Source organism: Taudactylus pleione, unplaced genomic scaffold (assembly GCF_031769625.1).
Source record: "Taudactylus pleione unplaced genomic scaffold, aTauple2 ptg000046l, whole genome shotgun sequence".
NCBI lineage: Eukaryota > Metazoa > Chordata > Amphibia > Anura > Myobatrachidae > Taudactylus > Taudactylus pleione.
This window is the reverse complement of record NW_028284448.1, coordinates 9,860,648-9,881,034: the sequence shown is the minus strand read 5'-3', so window position 1 is coordinate 9,881,034 and position 20,387 is coordinate 9,860,648. Positions and strand designations below refer to the sequence as shown.

At 45.6% G+C, this 20,387-nt stretch overlaps 1 protein-coding gene across 2 annotated transcripts in view; it reads right to left on the bottom strand.

Annotated features, from left to right (window-relative positions):
- The window catches only part of FIG4 (FIG4 phosphoinositide 5-phosphatase), a 420,643-nt gene that overhangs the window by 157,206 nt on the left and 243,050 nt on the right, over nucleotides 1-20,387 (bottom strand). For both annotated transcript variants that reach the window (XM_088460480.1, XM_088460479.1), the window contains exons 18-20: nucleotides 18,121-18,179; nucleotides 14,951-15,098; nucleotides 14,751-14,834 (exon numbers count right to left, since the gene is read on the bottom strand). In XM_088460480.1, the coding sequence (XP_088316606.1) occupies nucleotides 14,751-14,834; nucleotides 14,951-15,098; nucleotides 18,121-18,179 (291 nt within the window). The remainder of the gene's footprint in view (nucleotides 1-14,750; nucleotides 14,835-14,950; nucleotides 15,099-18,120; nucleotides 18,180-20,387) is intronic.

Here is a 20,387-nt window from a genome sequence, read left to right as displayed (position 1 = left end):
AACCTGGAAACCACCTTAGGCAGGAACTCAGGACGAGTGCGAAGCACCGCTCTGTCCTGATGAAAAATCAGAAAAGGGGGATGACAAGAAAGCGCCCCCAAATCTGAAACCCTCCTGGCAGAAGCAATTGCCCAGAGGAAAACAGTTTTAAAAGTTAGCCACTTGAGCTCCACTGACTCCAAGGGCTCAAAAGGCGGACCCTGTAAGGCCCGAAGAACCACCGCCAAATCCCACGGGGCCACAGGTGGCACAAAGGGAGGCTGGATTCTCAAAACTCCCTGGAAAAAGGTGTGTACGTCCGGCATAGCAGCGATCCTGCGCTGGAACCACACCGACAGAGCAGACACGTGCACCTTCAGCGAAGAAAGACGTAATCCTAAGTCCAAACCCGACTGAAGGAAAGCCAGAATACGCGAAACCCGGAACACCTGGGGATCATAGTTTCTGGCCTCGCACCACTGAAAGTAAGTGTGCCACACTCTGTGATAGATCCTCGCGGAAGCAGGCTTGCGCGCCCTCAGCATGGTGGTAATAACGGAGCTAGAAAAGCCCCGAGACCTCAGGACGGCTGTCTCAAGAGCCACGCCGTCAAAGATAGTCGACCCAGATCCGGGTGAAGACAGGGCCCCTGAGACAACAGGTCCCTCCGTTGAGGTAGGAGGTATGGAGCATCGATGGACAGGCTCCGCAGATCGGAGTACCACGGCCTTCTGGGCCACGCTGGGGCCACCAGGATCAGTGTGCCTCCGTCCTGTTTGAACTTGCGCAGGACCCGAGGCAGCAGAGATATCGGAGGGAACAAGTAAGCCAGATGAAACAGCCATTTCACCGACAGCGCGTCTATCAGACTTGCGCCTGCGTCCCTTGTCCTTGACCCGTACACAGGCAGCTTGTGATTGTGACGGGACGCCATCAGGTCCAGCTCTGGCAGCCCCCACTTGTCCACGAGTAGTTGGAATACCTCTGGATGAAGCGACCATTCCCCGGGATGCACGTCGTAACGGCTGAGGAAGTCTGCCTCCCAATTGAGGACTCCTGGGATGAAAACTGCCGAGAGAGCTGGAAGATAGCGCTCTGCCCAAGCCAGGACGCGGGACACCTCCGACATCGCAGCTCGACTGCGAGTCCCTCCCTGGTGATTGATGTACGCCACCGTGGTGGCGTTGTCTGACTGCACCTGAACGGCCCTTCCGTGAAGAGTGGTGCCGGACAACTGCAGGGCTCTGTATACTGCCCGCAGTTCCAGGATGTTGATGGGAAGAATCGCTTCCTCCGCCGACCAACGACCCTGAAGTGACAAGGAGCCTGTCACCGCCCCCCAACCCCGGAGACTGGCATCTGTCGTGAGCAGAACCCATTCCGGGATCCAAAAGGGGCGCCCCTCTAGGAGATGAGCCGTCTGCAGCCACCAGGCTAGGGACAGATGCACCTCCGAGGACAGCACCAGCATCTGAGAGCGGATCCTGTGTGGCAATCCGTTCCATTCCGAAAGAATCAGCCCCTGCAGGGGCCTGGAATGGAACTGGGCAAACTCCACCATGTCGAATGCCGACACCATGGACCCCAAAACTCTCATCGCTGAGTGCACCGACACTCTGCCACTGCTCAGACAACTGTGAATCAGCAGCTGTAAGGAGGAGACCTTCTCTGGAGTCAGAAAAATCCGTTGCTGACGAGAGTCCAGCAGGGCCTCCAAATGAACCATCCGCTGTGATGGGATGAGGGAGGACTTCTTCCAGTTGATCAACCAGCCGTGCGCCTGTAGACAAGCGACCGTCAGGTGGAGATGCTGGGTTAGTACCTCCGGGGAGCTTGCCAGCAAGAGGAGGTCGTCTAGATACGGTAGCAACCGTATTCCCTGGCTCCGAAGATGAGCAGCCATGACCGCCATCACCTTGGTAAATACCCTCGGTGCCGTGGAGAGACCAAAGGGTAGAGCCCTGAATTGGTAGTGGTTGTGGAGAATAGCAAACCGCAGAAACCGTTGGTGCGATGTTGCTATAGGCACATGGAGGTAGGCGTCCTGGATATCCAGGGAGACCATATAGTCCCCTGGTTCCATCGCCAGAATGATGGAACGCAAAGTTTCCATCCTGAATTTGGGAACCCTGAGAAACATGTTCAGGGACTTCAAATTGAGGATGGGGCGATGAGAGCCATTGGGTTTCTGCACCAGAAACAGCGTAGAGTAATACCCCATCCCACGTTGAGACTGTGGTACGGGTATAAAGACCCCCGCCGTCAGCAAGGCCTCTATGGCTTCCTGAACCTGCAAGGCCTTGGTTTTGTCCTGAGAAGGACTTGTGCAAAAAAACTGGCCAGGCGGCCTGTGCCGAAAAGACAGGGCGTACCCCTGGGAGACCACTTCTCGCACCCAGGCATCCGTGGTGGTATTGTGCCAGCACTGGGCGAATTGAAGAAGTCGGCCTCCCACTCTGGGGTCCCCCAGAGGGAGGCCCGTCCCATCACGCAGAAGGCTTATCTTCTTGCTTGGAAGAAGGGCGCCTAGCACTCCAGGCTTGCTTCTTTGGCTTTGAGGCGGTCTTGGGTGCGGACTGCCTCGGGAAGGACTGACCCTTTGCCTTGCCCTGAACCCGAAAGGAACGAAAGGCCGAGCTCCTGACCTTAGCAGGTGTAGTAGCTGAAGGGAGGAAGGCTGACTTGGATTTTGCCAGGGTATCTACTATTTTGTCCAGGTCCGGACCAAATAGTAATTCTCCATTAAAAGGTAAGGCCTCCAAGCCTTTCTTTGAATCCGCGTCTGCTCTCCAAGACCGCAACCACAAGGATCTACGAGCAGACACTGCTCCCGCCGAAACCCTAGAGGTCAACAGGCTAGCATCCAACGATGCTTCTCCAATGTAGGAGGCGGCATCTATCATCTGTCCTAACAACGCCCTCTGGACGTCCGGAGCTTCATCCGTAAACGTGTCCTCCAAGGCGTTGGCCCACCCCTCAATGGCCTTGGCCACCCAGGAGATGGCCATGGACGGCCGGGCTACAGCCCCTGAGAGAGAATAAATAGACTTTAGACAAGTCTCCACCTTCCTGTCCGTAGGATCCTTCAGCGAGGATATAGACGGCAATGGCAAAGTAGCACTCCTGATGAGGAGTGTTACATGGGAATCGACTGCAGGCGGAGTTTCCCATTTCTTACAATGCGCTTCCGGGAATGGATAATTGGACACCAAGCGTTTCTGTGGCAGGAAACGCTTACTGGGTGTCTGCCAGGCCACCGCCATGTGATCAGTGAACTGATCAGGCAAGGGGAACGCTGCAGAAGTAACCTTAGCTTTTTTAAAACTAGGATACCTCGATTTGGGAGCGGGTGCCTCATCCTCAATCAGAAGAATGGCCCGCACCGCCTTAACCAGAGCCCGCACATTGATGGAAGACTTAGTGTCTACCTCCTGGACTGAGGCATCTGAGGCTGAGTCATCCTGCACCTCACCATCATCCGAGGACCCCTCAGAATCCGAAAGATGCGCAGCCTGCGCCATGACTCAGCGTTTAGACGCCCTGGAGGGCACGTCACTGCGCAACATCGACTGAAAAGCCGAAGATGCTGCCGCCAAATCTTGGACAGTGTGGGAAATCGCATCCACCCAGGGTGGAGGAGCTGCCACAGGAACCTGAAACGGCACCACAGCCTGCTGTGCCACAGGGGTGGACTGAATATACATTGGCAACCCCGCATAGGGACCAACAGGCTGAGACCCCGGGGGAGTCTGCAATAATTGTGGGACACCCGGGGAATGGGGGATGGCAGGCTGGGGCAACGCCCTAGTAGGGGCGGCAGTCGGGACCGACAGACGGTCCGCGATGGACACCAGCACCTGGGAAAACATCGCCCATGGTGGCTCCTGCGACATGGGAGGTTTAGACATACCAGGGAGCGCCTGACACCGTCCGCACAGGCCGTCCTGTGACAAATCCTCCCTATCCACTCCTGCAGAACAGCGCCTGCAGGAGAACAATACCGGAGCCCTGGAGTGCTCAATCTCCTCCTCAGACATGACTTAGGAAGAAAACGTGCGCACTCACCAGTGTGCTGAACAACAGCCCACAATATGGTACTGTGTAGCACACAACTGTATGTGACGGACCTCACAAATACGTGATTTATATAGGTGAGGTCTGTAGAAACACCCTTCCCCCGCACACCTGTAGGGCTTGTAGGAGAAGGAAAGGGATAGGTATAGGCTGACAGTAAGTAGAAAAAAGACACAGACAGGCAGCACTAGCAAAAGTCACATACCATGCAGGAAGATATACTCACTGCACCTTTCCACTACAATCAACCTCCCAGATTCAGTGTCTGGGAGGGCTATAGTGCTGTGTACACTGTCCTTGTCGGGGGAGAGGTACACAGGGGGACCGGTCCGCGTGCTCCCTGAGAGTATCTGCGCTGCCACTTAAAGAAAATTGCTGCTGGAGACCTCAGAGGAGGAGTGGCCGAGTAACTGCAGCTCAGCGACGCCAGACTCCGTGCTGAAAGGCGCGCTGAGCTGAGGGGAGGAGCCGCTAGACAGGGAAGGCTTCCTCCCCTGGCTAGCATATTTAACCCCCGGGTTGCCGGCATCCCGCTTGCCGCATAATTTACCCTGGTGGTCTAGTGGTCTGGCGGGGTATGCCTCCGCTGGAGGGGGGGCCCGCCGCCACCGCTAGCGCCCCCGGTCTGTCCCCTAGACCGGGGGCATGGGACTGCATTTACAAGGAACCCGTGCACCGCCGCTAATCAGCGGTGCGCGGCTTACCTTAATCTCCCCGGCGTCTTCCGGCAGCAGTCCCGGGGGAAGCCAGAGTCCGGCTAGTACAGACTCTGGCTTCCCCCGCCGCGATCCCCAGTTCAGTGCTGGCGTCGCGGCGCCAGCAGGGAGAAGGAGCGGCAGCGTGGGCGTCTGTACAGACAGCCCATCGCTGCCGCTCTGCAGAAAAAAACTATAGTAAAAAAAATAAATAAACTAAGTTAAAATAAAAAGCTTTGGGGGGCTGCTCCTGCAGCCCCCCCCCCCCGCAGGGTGACCCGACTCTGGCCGGGCACCATCTTAAACTGAGGTGCCTGTGGCTCGGGGGCGGGGTATAGGGGAGGTTGGACCCAAGTGCATCCTTGGAGCAGCTAAAAGCTTTAACTCCGTGGTGCCAGAGGATCCAGGATCCAGCTATACCCCAAGGTCACCCTGTGGACCCCTATGGACCCTGAAATAGAAAGAAGGTGGTTACGGTCAGGTCCCCTGTTGATAAAGACCCTGAATAAAGGCTTAACCTGATACAGTGATCGCAAAATACGCGCTATATCACGTTTTCTACGCACTATAGGCATTTAGGGACCCGGTTTTTAAAACAGAGCGAGTCCTGTAGGACGTGCTCTGTGTCTGAGGCAGCCAATCACTGCCAACAGCGTCTCCCCCAGGGACGGCCCGACATGTAATATCAGCCGACAGAGGCCGGGAGCAGTGCAGGCAGGCCAGCGCTTTAATATTTACGCTGGGCACACTGAGGAAGGGGCCTCTGTGGAGAGGGAAGTCCAGAAATCTCCCCCGCCCACCCTGTCCTATCTTTGTGATTGGCTGCCAGATGCCGCTGCTCAATCATGGGGAACGCTGGAACGCGCGCATGCAGTGTTGTAGTACGAACTTAGGAAGGGAGCTGTTTGGCTGTGCTGTAGTAGGAAGATACAGTAGCACGGGCGGGGTAGCGGACACTGGATGCTGGAGCCAGCCCCTTCTGGTATGTGTAAGTAAAGGGCAATTTTAATCTAAGATACAATGGTGATAGGATATTGACAATGGGTGATATGTGTGTGTGAATTAGTGACTGTTGTGTTCGATACAATGGATAACTGCTGTGTGTGTGTCTGTGTGACAAAGTCTGACTGCTGTGTGTGCGTAAGAGAGAATGGGTGACTGGTGTGTGTGTAAGAGAGAATGGGTGACTGGTGTGTGTGTGAGACAATGGGTGACTGGTGTGTGTGTGAGACAATGGGTGACTGCTGTGTGTGTGACAATGGGTGACGTGTGTGTATGTGTGAGACAATGGATGACGTGTGTGTGTAATGTAACAAGTAATTTGTACCCTCTCTTAAGTAACCATAAGGAAAATGTTTATAATGTGGATGATGAGCCTATTGTTAGGTCTGCCATTTCCCATGCTGTACACATGTTAGATGCTCCACCACGACAAGCACAAGTGGTGCCGCCATCTCCATCAGTGATAGTACAGGAAGTGTTAACATCCACTGCACCCGTAGAGGAAGTTGTTAACCCTATATGTTGCAGCAACAGACTAAACCCCCAGCCAGGTAATAAGGTCAAAAGTAGCAGTGCGGCCGGTCTGCATCCCATCCGGACAATAACTGTTCCGAATGGGAATGCGGATGCGAACGGAGTAGTGCCCACAAGGGAAGTAGTAATGCATTGTCCTTGGACAAGAGAGGAGCTAAATTCTATAATGAATGATTTCCCCGATCCCAAAAAGGAATTAGCCAAATGTCAAAGATTTTTGAGAAATTTGGGTAGTTCTCAAGAGCCAACTAACAAAGATTGGCAAGTGGTGTTAAGGGCCTGTCTACCACGCAATACCGACGTAACAAAATTTATCACGGATTGTGTATTGGATGGAAATGTTCCCTTAACAGACTAAATTAATCAAGGTAACATTTCCCGCATTGTAACTCAATTGGGTGTATATTTTCCAGTAGTAGTTAACTGGAAAAAAATCTTCACCTTAAAACAAAATGAGAGTGAATCTGCAGAAGATTATTGTGACCGGGCTCTGGGTTAGAAGATATTAAAGATAGCACTCACCACAGGGGAATGACTGTCACTGTACTCATGGATGGTCTTAAAGAGAACCTAAAGACCCGGGTTCAGACCTCACAGCCTGGCTGGAGGGGAGTCACTGCAGACACCCTCATAGAATCCGCAATTGAACATGACAAGAACATCCACAAAAAGAGAGAGACCCAGATCGAGAAACTAATGGCTGTCAGTATTCAAGCTCTAGAAGGAATGACTATAACATCACAGCCAGCAGACACACCTGCATCCACTCCTGCACCTGCACCTTAACAGTTACACGTCCTCACTAATCCTACACCACCGCAAACACAGCCCTACCCCACTTATCACACACAACCACAATTCCCATACTATCCTCTTCCTCAATATCCTTACCCATACCTACCACCTTTCCCTCCTGCTCAACCCACACAACAATCCTTTCATCCACCCCACCCACGAAAGTGTTTTAATTGCAACCAGCCAGGACATGTAAGTAAGAACTGTATGGCAAAGAGGTTAGGACTCCCTAACCAGGGAAGCACCTGGATATCCCCATAAAGGATATACACAGAGACCAGCAAATGTCCAACAGGCACCAGCTCCAATTGTGGCCATTAATGCTTTATTGGAGAGTGGGAGCCAATGCTAGGGGTCGTGTCATACCTGTGGTCTACAGATAGACAGGTTGACGGGAAGTACTAGGAAAAAAACTGGTAGTGGTAATTAATGTAGCTGATAACCAATTTCTCTTCTGCTTTCTTCTCTGTGTCATAACACCCTGACTGTCAGTACCTCTTTGATTTCACATAGGGGGAGGTGTACACCACACATGGACACGAGTGTCCCATGGGTTCATAGACAACCCCAGTATCTTCTCCCAGGCCTTATACGACTGCTTACAATCTTTTCAACCTGCCAATGGATCTGTTCTGATACAATATGTGGATGATTTATTGCTGTGCCCTGTTTCATTTATGCCATGTTTAAAATAATTATTTAAAATTATACTAAACAGTTGTGCATCATCTCTCACACAAAGGACACAAAGTTGCTAAGGACAAATTGCAGCCATGCCAGGCTAAGGTCAAGTACTTGGGATACTGTCCAAACCCAGGGGGCTAAGACACTACCTAGAGCAGTAGCTATTAATAACAGGGTTTAATTGTACAGAAGGTTGTATGCAGTTACGGTATCCCTAGAGTATAGGGATACTCATTTCACAGGTGATGTCTTTAAAAACAAATATGTGTAAGTTGGTGGGTAATAATAATATCAAGATCACCTCAGACTGTCTCTTTTCTTTTATCTGTCCCCCTTTGAGATACTGTTTGACAGGCAGCCTCATGTGAAAATATGATAATGAGGTTACAGTGCAGCGTCTCACGAAGATGAGTAAGAACAACTGAAATTGAAAATATTATTTCCTAAAATGTCTTGTGCAAACTGTCATGATGTCAAACCCGGAGAATTTGTTATGATATGCTCAGGTTGTTTGACTGATCGTTGGGAGGGTCCGTATCAGGTGTTGCTGATGAGTATCACATCTTTGAAGGTGGCCGAGAGAGATACCTGGGTCCATTCCACTCACTGCAAAAAGGTCAACCAACTGGTAGAGAAACAAGGCGGAGACAAGGCTGATAACGTGGACCTGCCGACCGCGAGCTTGTTCCAGGAGGATTAAAAAGGTTGTAGTGAGATACCTGAGCTAAAGAAATTTGCAGGTCCTTGCTGCAGTGATGGATTGATCTGCTGTGTTCATTTTCATATTCTCTTCCACAGTTTCCATCATCCTGGTTTGTTCGGGGATATCTGGTTTCTGTGACGGGGGACCGATAAAAGAGATGGGAGCTGATGGCATTGCTGATGAAGTCGAGTCAAGAGGAGGAGTGCTATTGCCAATCAGGGGAGTGTCTGACCAATCTTGGTACTGTAATTGTTAAGAGATCTGCTATTTTGGATACTTGGGGACAGTGTGAAGGTCTATCGTCTGAGGATTATTGTATGTGTGAGTTCTGTGGGTCCGTAATTGATGAAAGATGCATCCAGTGTTGTCAACCTAAGTATAATCAGTATTTGGGTGGGTATCCTTTAGAGGATTATCACATCATGGTGGAAATTTTTTTGAACCAAACCGACTGTTGGGTGTGCTGTCTCGTGCCCCAAGGACAGCATAATGTAGGATTGGTGCCATTCCCATTAAATATCTCTGAAATTTTAGAATTGCCAAAAGGGAAGACACTGGCTGGAAAATTTCTTAATACCAAACCACATAATTTTAAACTCCACCAGTACCAAGTAGATAAAACACTTTTATGTTTAAACATCACCAACTCCAATGACCCAGGAAGTTGGGAGGTGACTGGTAATAATCAGACGATGACCTTCTCTCAAAGAGCTGACCGTGAGCCTATGAATTATGAACAAAGAAATGGTTGGTAGTATACCAGAAGGGTACTGTGCAAAGGTTACACAATCAAAAACATGTATTTGCCAGATGGGAGAACCTGAGATAGGGTTATTTGCGAGAGAAATGTGTTTAATGATAATGATGCATACTATTCATTATGTTCTCCCTGATGATGTATATTTTATATGTGGAAGGAAAGCGTATAAGTGGCTCTCTCTGAGTTCCGAAGGTTTGTGTTACCTGGGAAGAGTAATCCCAGAGGTTATGACCCTCACACATGGTGAAATGCTTGATATTCATAAAAACACACCATCACCATATCTTCATACGCAGTATGAACACAGAGACAAAAGAAATATGATACCTGGTGATGTGCATAAAGCCACACAGTTAATTAGTGAGACAACTGGCTTTCAAGTTTTAGTAGCATTGGATCACACCAGGATCGCTCGGGGTACACTAAATTTTAGATATATCCAAGATCTTGCTAAATTGATAGATAATATCACCGAGATGTACACCTTCAGGTATACAGGTAGGGAATTGCAAGCGTACAAGAAAGAACTGGTGCAACACAGACTAGTGTTAAATTACTTAACAGCTGTCACTGGAGGGTATTTCGTAACTTTGGCCACCCAATTTGGAGTGAAGTGTTGCACTTATGTCTCGAATGATACCAGCGAACCCAAGGAGGTGATAGACCGGAAGATGGATGAAATTCAGCAGCTAAAATGGGAATTTCGAAAGAACCATAATGCTTCAGTGGCTGAAGTGGAGGAGAAGGTAGAGGAAGGGGTTTCATGGTTGAACCCCGGAAAATGGTTCTCAGGTCTAGGAGAGTGGGTCCAGGAAATGATAGCAAGCATAGGTAAACTCCTGATCCTCATACTGGTTGTCACCATAGAAATTGGCATATGTGTCAAGTGTGTTCCTACTGTGTTGAAGTGTGGAAGATGTAAAAATAAGGTAAACCCGAAGAATGAAATTATGATGGTGGTCAGTAGTGACAATATGAATACTGAGGTAAATGTAGAACTGCATTACAACCTTGAACTAGGAAATACCATCATATAATGTATTATATTTAGACATGCACAAAATGTATTATTAAAATACCTCAAATAATGTAAGTCTCTATTCCCCCTCTAGACTGGTGCATCCCCACATCTCTCCCATGATCTTCCAAGATCCGCGGTGTGCGTATAATGGTAGTTTTATGTCCCCTCTTAGAGACTCATTATTGATGGATTAAGAACCACCTTGTGCCATCCCATAATAACATTAAATATTATGTCAAAATGTAAGCCTAAAAATTAAATGTAAGATCAGTGTATGATAGCATGTTGGTTGCTATCAAAGGGTGGACTGTCGAAGCTGGATAATTGGCTGAGACAGAATCAGTTTAAAATTAGATTGGAACGACACCATCTTGCGAATGGCCACAAGGCACCATCCTAAAAATGAGATCTGCAAGACGCCATTTTGCGAATGGCCGCCCAGCGCCATTTTAGAGAAACTCACACTTAAGTACATACAGCGATGCTATTATTAGCATCATGCGATCACATATTTCACCATACCCCATACACACATTAAATACACACCGTTGCGCTGTTAACACGACGTACATTAGCGAATGCATAATATCCTGCATGCGAACACTGTTTATTAGCTTCATGCGTACGCATCTGCCCAAAGTTAAAAATCCTCACTACATAAATCTAACTAGCATCTTTTCCCAAACCCCTAATACTTACACACTGCACACTCGCATAAAAGGTTCCATAGCTTCAAAGTGCAATATTCAAGGTTTATTCATTTATTACTTATGTTGTGAAATAAAGACTATTTGATATCTAAGGTTTAGTACATGATAAGCAAACAGTGTTTGGTGTTGTACTGATCTACTCTGTCTCAACAGCTTTCCGGTATCATCGGTGAGAAGATCGCAACATGCGTTCGCAACTTATGGACTGTAGAGAGTTAAAACACTAAAATGTACTATGTAATGTTAGCAGCTTAGATTTGCATGCAGCGGGAAAAAGGAGACAAAAGGCTGTTGGAAGCTGACCTGTGTCCATTTGAATCGACCTGTTAAATGTCTTGTAACAGAAGCACCGTGACGGAGAACCAAAGGAATCATGCCAAACTTGCCTATTGTATTGCTTATCCCTGTAAGGGTATATATTTGCGTTCAGACCCCAATCTGGAGTCTTCTTGCGGATGCTGTTCACGGAGGTTTCTTGTTGCTGCCGGTAACTGGTCCCAGAACGCGTGCGTTTTTAATAACTGTACCTTGGGTCTGTATGATTTCTTTGCGCTAAATTGTCTTTAGATCACAGCGTGTATCCTACTGTTTTTATGTTGAATAATAACCTTTGTGCATTGGAAACTCATTTCAAGGTCTGGAGGCATTTATTTACTGTATGACTGCGTACGCAAATAGCGACAATTCTAGAAGGTATAGGCAAGATTTAGAAGGTATAGGCAGGAGCTTATAGAGGTTTAAATCCAGTATCATTATCACCTCCTTCCCTCCCTGACTGACAGCATACTGCTCTCCGTCCTGACCCTGCAGATTCCATTTGCGCCGGCAGATCTTCCTTGCTGTGGTGGTGCTGAGCTCCTCTAGCTGCCTGCGCTCCGTCCCCGATGCCTACATCCCAGTTCCCTGCATGCAGGGGGCCAGGGAGGTGGAGACTGCACGGGCCAGGACTGAGCAGGAGGACAACAATTACCCGACAGGGGGCTCCAACCAAGAGGTATCCACTGCCCCAACTGCTATCTACAATTAGCCCCGTCCCTACCCCAAGTACTGCCCCAGCTGTTATCCTGACCCTCTCCCTACCCCCATGCCCCCAATATTGCCTGTCCCTAACCCCCTTCTTGCCTCCAGTACTGCCCTAGCTGCTATCTAGCCTTACTCACTCCCTACTCACAGTACTGCATGCCCCTAACCCCCCTTGCCCCCCAGTACTGCCCCAGCTGTTATCTACCTTTGCCCCCTTCATATCCCCAGTACTGAATGCCCCTAATCTCCTCCTTGCCCCCCTGCACTGCGCCAGCTATTATCTACCCTTGCCCCCTCCCTACTCCCAGCACTGCCTACCCATAGCTCCCTCCTTGCCCTCCAGCACTGTCAAAACTGTGCACTTCACTTACCCCTCCCTACCCGTGGCACTGCCTGCCCTTACTCCCTTCTACCCACAGCTCTAACCCAACTCCTCCCTGACTATACTCCCAGCTCTACCCCAACTGTTGCTTGCCCTTAGCCCCCTCTACCGCAACTGCTACCAGCACTGTCCCAACTGCTGCCCATCCTCATCTCCAATAATAAGTGATGGGACACAGAAACTGTGGAGTAGGACCCCAATTTTTTAAAGTGAAGGGTCCCTGTGACCCACAAGTTTTTTCGCTCAATGCGATCACTGCTGCTATAAATAATTTTTCAAGATTTTCCTTCAGCTCGAAAGCCCTACTGTACGCACACAATGGCCACAGCTTAAGTAAAAAAACGTTTATAGAATGGTGCATTCACTTTGCTTCCATACGGTTTTTACATTGTCTGTCCACCTGTGTCATAGGCAGACAACTGATGAAGAAGCATCCATGTCTACAGCACAATTCCAGCATTTTTGCGCCACAGACAAACGTTATAGACTGGAATATAAAATGCTATATAAAGTAGCTGCCAGTATGCTGAACCAGTTTCTCTAGTCAAGTATTCTTGACTCCTCTTCCTATAAATGATTACCTGTTTTTCGATCCCTTGGCTTTGGACAACTATCTCTTTGGCTACCATCAGAAGCATTCTTTTGTCCTAGGTTCAACCCAGAATTCTCATGATCATATTTTTTCACTTTAAAATGTACAGAGCCTATTAAAGTTATTAGTTATCTGGGATTGCTGGGATTGCTGGGCTTTCCCCCCCCCCCATCTCTCATCTCTGTCCCCCTCATCCCCTACCTCATTTTGCTGTCTGCCATCTCCCGTCTCCTTTTTCTTTCATCACTCTCCCATGTTTCCCTGTGCCTCAACTCTGTCCCTCTTTCCTCTCATCACTGTCCCTCATGCCGGACCACCTGTCTAGAAGGACAAATTCCCATAGGGAGTATATGCTTACGCAATGTGGCAGCATGCATAGAATTTTTTTCAGGGGGGAAGTGGCCTCACCTACTGGTTTGGCCAAACCCCCTCTGTATCTCCTGGGCCCTCAGTATGTCTCGGTGGTCCAGTCCCACGCCCTGTGTGTATAACTGCGGGTGAGGGGGTGCTGGCTGTGCTGCAGGCGCTCACAGGAGGGAACAGTACTGTCCAAACAACGCTGGACTGTACTGGAGAAAACAGAAGTGAGGCTGTATCTGGAGTCTGACAACCAATAAGAGCTGTGCGCGGAAGTCGGCACCCTGCATGTAGCAGCAAACTTCACAATACTTTTGCACCAAACTAAATGCAGATTTTAAACAAATTTCCAGAGTTCATTACATGTAAATAGTGGTCTTCAGACACTGTATATGTTTTATTTCTTTCTGTAGTTGCACATAATATCTACAAATAATGTCTTAAAATCACTACATACACTTTTTAAAAAAAAAACTACACGAATATATGCAATTTGTTATGTGAGTAGTTTTGTAATAAAAATAGATGATTTAACATTGAATCGTAGACACTGAAGACAAAAGAAAATAATGAAAAAACACAATAACACAAGCTTTGTATTTTGTATGTAGCTACAGCATACAAATCCACAGCGACTCTTCTCATCAAGTAGTAATTGAAAAGATAAGAGAGATAATGACTGGCACTGATGTGGCAATAGAATATCTGCTGAGATGAAGATCAAATCCCTGGCGATACTGGCAATGAGAACATGAGCCTGGAGATATGCAGAAACTAAGCCAAATGAATTTAAATTCAGTGTCTCTCTAATAAGCACTACAAAGAAAGCCAGAGCATAAGTCAAATACTTTATGAAATCTGCAGATATTTCTAAACAAATACATCAGGGACATGTTAATGGACTCACTTGGCAAAGTGTTTATTTGTAAGTTTTATGTTGAAGATCAGTATTTAAGCAACCAAGCAAGTTTTCAGACACAGAATTATCAAACCAATGTGTCATTATTTCTGTACAATACTATGGTAATTTCAAAAGCACATTAAAAACAACAACACGTTTAACATTGTATGATAAACCAAAAGGCTAAAGAAACAATATAAACTTAAAAACAGCGCAAGATGTTTTATAATGAAAAAACTAAACTGTCCATCATACAGTATATAAAGTACTTCCTATGTGCACTGAAGCTCTTATTTATTCATCAATATAACTACTTTGCACTCTGCTAAATGCTAACTGCAGTATGAGACATTCATCTACAATTCTAGATTTGAATGAAAGACAAAATTATATGTCTGCAAAGGGCAAAAGTCCAGTGGTGCATTTTAGAATTGTCCTTTAAATGTAAATAAATAATTTGTTGCATTGGAGGACAGCTATCCAATACAATTTCATTGAAAGTTTTGCATATTATCAATAGCATAAATGCCAGTCTTACCCTAGAACAGACTTTCCAGTTTCCTCCGGTTTACGTACAGTAAATGGGCTTGGATCAATGCCAACATTTTTTGGCATAAAGTCTCTGCGGGAAAGAAAAAAGTAGGTTAATATACCTTTATTGTTATAGGCTTATTTATCATTGAACAAAGTCACTTTTTTTTGCATAAATTAAACTATTTGTCAGATGTTTAGAAGTACCTTGCTGAATTTGTCATTGACAAACAGAAAGTGTCATCAAAGCTGATCAATTCGTAAGGTCGGAAGAACTCATTGTAAATATTGACCTCTTCGTCACATTTTTTAAACTTCTTTATTACCATCTTCTTTCGGTTTTCAGAATTGGGTACTGTAGAAAAAAATACTGGGATGTAACATACAACACCACAGACCCATCATCATATAACCCAACTTTATCGTGTGATAATGTTCTGCATCCTTATTTAATTTCCAACTGAAATAATGAAGTGGTCTTGTGTTTAACTCCAAATACATACTTTTGCCAAGGTCACCTAAGTGAAAAATAACTGGAAAGGTGGTGGGAAGATCCAATGTCATAGAAATGTGTCACACTATATAAATTACTATGGTGTGCAAGGCTTTGGGATAGATGATATAAAATTGTAAAATGATACACATGATGTAGATCTATAATGAAACCAAAATATACAATGAACAATTAGTTATCTTTGTTTAGTATAAGTTAAATAATGATTGGCTGCTATTTGTTTAGTGGAACCTTACATATTTCAGCAATGTTATAAATACTTGTTATGGTTATCATGTGCTATCTAGAAGGGAAGGAACAAAACAATATCTATAGAAAGACTTAATTTTAATATGCCAGTCATCTTCAGATAAACCACCACGCCATAAAATATCAATAGTGAAAAATGCAAGGTAAAGAAATATCTTAAGTCATCAAATAAGTCATGAATTACTAAACCAAATATGTTGGATATGACAAAAGTGGAACTTTCATACTTCTGCTTAATCCTTCTTGTTAAGGGGGCACTGGAATACTGGGGTATACGAGGTGTGGTTATTAAATGACCAGACTGATGCTATAATTTATGTTTACTTACATTAAGCATCCACAAACCGCTCTATTGTTATTTTCCATTGGTCAAAGCCGTGCAGTAGCGCATTATCTGTCACCTGTCTAAACAGCGCTGTCATTTTCTTCTTTACCTCAGTAACTGATGTATAAGGGTTCCCTTGAGTACAGATTTGCTTAGTGACAAGAAAGAAGTCACACTAGGTCTGGCGTGTATGGAGAGTGTTCTAGCACTGCAATATGTTTTTCATCCAAAAACTGCTTCACATAGAGAGTTGTGTTGGCTGGTGCCTTGTCCTGTTGGAGAATTAAACCATTTTTCCACAACTCTGGACTCTTTCTTCTAATTCTTTCATGCAAAGTTACTAGAAGATTTTTGTAGTAATGTTGATTCACTGCCTTCTGGTACTCAGTCTTCCAAAATAACACCATTGATATCAAATAAAACAATTAACATGGCTTTGAATTTGGATTTGCATTGACATGCTTTCTTCATTCTTGGTGATGGTGGCGTTTTCCAGGGGATGTAGTTGGTACCCCGACGGTCAGAATGCGGGGCACAGGATGCCGGGACCAGAATCCCAACAGGGGTTAGAAACCCGGCACTGGCATCCCGACCGCAGACATCCCGATGGTAAGTATTAGGGTTAGGTACTAGGGGGAGGGTTAGGATTCAGCTGCGGGGAAGGGGTTAGGCTGTGGTGGGGAAGGTTAGTGCTAGGCTGATGGGGAATTGTTAGGGGTAGGGTTAGACAACTTACCTTCAGGTGTTGATATTGCAGGCCAATCGAGATTCCAGCATCAGCATTTTGACCGCCAGTCATGTGTGTGTCGGCAACCCATACCCAACCCTTTTCCAGTGCATGGACTGACGTTTTGTCTCAATATCGTACTGGAAGATCCATGTTTCATCACAGGTAATATCTTTATCTAAAAAATGTGAATCAGCTTGAATTTGTTCCAAAATGTCTGTACAAATTTGCTTTTGATTTTCTTCCTGCTCGGCAGTGAGAAGCCTTGAAATCATCTTAGCACAAACTTTTGTCGTGTTAAGATCTTGATGCAAAACTTGCCTAACAGTTTATTTGTCGATGTTTACCATATCTGCTATCATTCGGATGATGAGTCAATGGTCAATTCAATTCTATTTTTTCCACATTTTCAGTTGTTTTTGATGTACAAGGCCTTCCGGGGACGTTCATCATCTTCAACATCCTCACACTGTCAATAAATCTTTTGTGCCATTCAAACACACATGTACGTGACATACAATCTGCCCCGTAAGCCTTGGTTAACATACGGAAAGATTCAGTGGGTGTTTTGTTCAATTTAACTAAACACATTAAGTTAACACGTTGCTCTACTTTTGCATCAAGCATTTTTATGAAGCATCACTTCTTTGAATGCTGTGTGATACAACCTGTGCAAGAGGGATGAAACTTGCAAAACAGTTTTGGGATAGTCCAAGGTCAATGTCCCCCACTCACTTTTAACACCGTATGGTTTATTTTTTACAAGTATAGTCTTGTTATTTAAGAGCCACAACTCGTAGTATGAGGAGCCTGGTCACTTTTAAAACTACAGCTTAATTCAGGCTCCTCCCTCTCGAAACGCTGTTGGAAGCTTCTAAAGCCAGAGGCACAGAATACAGGGAATGACAGAGAAACACTGCACAAATCGTAAAAACAAATTAGGACAGGACAAGAAACAGAACAAAAAAGGTGCGTAGAGGAGGTTATTCACTGTCCCCCATGGAATCGTAGAAATGCAAGTGCAAGTATCCCAGTTTCTCCTTAATTTCTGATACCTTCTCACTGATGATACGGCCTGGAGAAACATAGTCTTGCAAGAAAGTCACTTTGGTTCCACTGAGTCCAATGGTTCAAAGGGCTGTCCCTGAAGAAACGCCTAGACCTTTGGGTTTAATGCCAGTTTTTAGTGCCAAAATCTGGTCTTTGAAGAGCTAAGTGGTAGGCCCCCCTACATTCTCTCTTGCAATAAGATAAGTAACCTGACGAATGGAGAAATGCAAGGTTCTCATGTGGCTTCTCTTACACTGAACCCAGAGACAGGTCTTGTGTTTGTACTTTGTACTAATGCAGTTATCTCACTAACTGCACTTTAAAAAAACGAAATAGAGACTGTTTTTGGAAAGAGATATATTTGCAGTTGTAGGCTAATAAAATGTATAGGGATCTGTGCCACAAAGCAAGCTAGAAATCACTGATGTGCTCTTTGATGTACATAAATGCATAATTCCAGAAATATTAAAGGCCAAATAATTCCAAGACGCTATACAAATGTAATATATTACCTTCATCAAGTGGCAATGGTAAATGCTCCAGGACCCCTGGAGTCCACCAAAATGTATAACTGCATAGAGGAAAAAAAGGGAGCATTATAACAATTACAGTTTTCAGACTTATTAGAGACAATATTTAACAAACATTAAAAAAATTGGGTTATTAGCATAATGTCAGATATTTAGCGATAGTCATTTGCTAAATATGTAAGTACACCCAATACACTGGAACATTACACTTTTGGACCATACACCCTAAGCATCTGTGTACGCAAACACTTCGGAGATACGCCAATGACACTCCCATAATATACTCATAAGACGGACTAGCTCCTTGCATTTGAATAGCCATCTCCCAGTCACCGCCAAGGAACGCACAACACATTATCAATAAACTCCTCCATGCGTGCATCCAACATCGCAACTGCGACTCTGTATATACACAATTGGAACGTATGCATGGTGCGACTTAGACACATATGCAATAAAAAAAAAACGCACAACTACATCGGACATCAACCTAGAGTGCAACTCAGGCCAATATGTACTAGGTATTTAAGATTAGGGTGTTTTTATTGCAAATAAATATAAAGTTGCATATAAAGCATAATGATGCATGGCGCAGATCACTCGTAACAGATCGGTCTTTGGGCATCTTGCACAGACTGCATAGTTTTTCAGCAATGTTGCTAGTTTTTCTGAATGCAGATTCCCAATTTTCGGGAATCTGTGTGTGCACAGGAATCGTTCTGCGAATGTGCATAACAGGCCCTGTGTGATCACACGCAGCCACTGCTATGTCACTGTATGATTGACAGGCAGAGGCATTTAAGGGGCGGTGCGGAGACGGACAGTGTTCCCAGAAATGGGGCGTGTTGGTCCCATGTTCCGGGAGTAACAAGGCCAGGGGCTGCATCCACAGACGCAGTTTCCTGGCCTCGCAAGCCGGCCAGCCTGCGTAAGTGAGGTTTACTCAGCTGGCCGGCGGCACGGCGCTGTCCAACCTTCGCGACCTATGGTTGCGACGTTGATCCCAGCCTGTGACCTCCTGCTGTATTTGCATATTAGAAAGGACGGAATTGCAAAGCTGCTTGTGTGCAGCTTTGCAATTCCACCCTAAGCTAAATAACTCCCTAGGTCAGCGAGTCCCAACCTTGGTCCTCAAAGGCACACCAACTGTCCTGGTTTTAGTGATACCCATGCTTGAACACAGGTGGTTAAATCAAAATAACTAAGGTACTAATTAAGTCACCTGTTTGGCTATCCTTAAAACTTGGACTGTTAGTGTGCCTTGAGGGCCGTGGTTGGGAACCCCTGCCCTAGGTACTTAGAAATCAGGATTTGTTTGTAGCAAAAGAATAGGTATGAAGACGCATATTAAGCATAACGTTGCATGCCAGGGGTCGCTCGTATCAGACCGGTCTTTTGCCTGTTCAAACTGGATTATGTACTTTTCCTCAACTTTGCATCTTAATTCGTTTATAGTGTACTAGGTACTTAGGATTAGTGTTTTGGTACAGGGAAGTAGCACGCTAAACGGGGCTATTTGGTACTTAGGATTAGTGTTTTGGTACAGGTAAGTAGCATGCTAAACGGGGATATTTGGCGTGCTTTGAGGATACAGTAGGTGTATGTGGATACATCTTTATGTTGAAGAAAAAGTAAATGACATAACGTCTCCTTGAACAATAATTGTATAATAGGCAACATATTGTTACTTTTGATAGTTGTAAATAAATGACATTACAGCTAAACGGATTAAAAAAAAATATACTATATAACAAATTCAGATTAGGAACTTTTAGCATTATCAGTTTTGTTCATCTGTGCCTCAGCTACAGTATCACAATGCAAACATTAACCTGAACTTTACCACACCTGTAATTTTAAAATGCCATTATATCAAAAAGCACCTGCACACATTTTGCAGTGAATACAAACCCACCTACCATTAAACTCTCAATAGAGGCACAACAAATAACAGTAACAAGATGATTGCTCATAGTTACTGAATTATGTGACAAAACTGGGAATATGATATCAGACAAATCTGTGTGTGCAGTTCTACCTGTCTGGTACAAAGATCCTATGTAACCTTCTGTTCTATAGTCTGATTGAATAGTCTGAAACTGATGGAAGTGTGAGCGCTAAAAGCCACAGAATGACTGAGACCATCAATTATTATTAGTTTAAGGTACAGTTCAGTTGACTAGAATATCACAATAATAGAAAGCTGGGAACAAAGAGAAGCTGTACACTAAATAGCAAGGTCGTCTTGA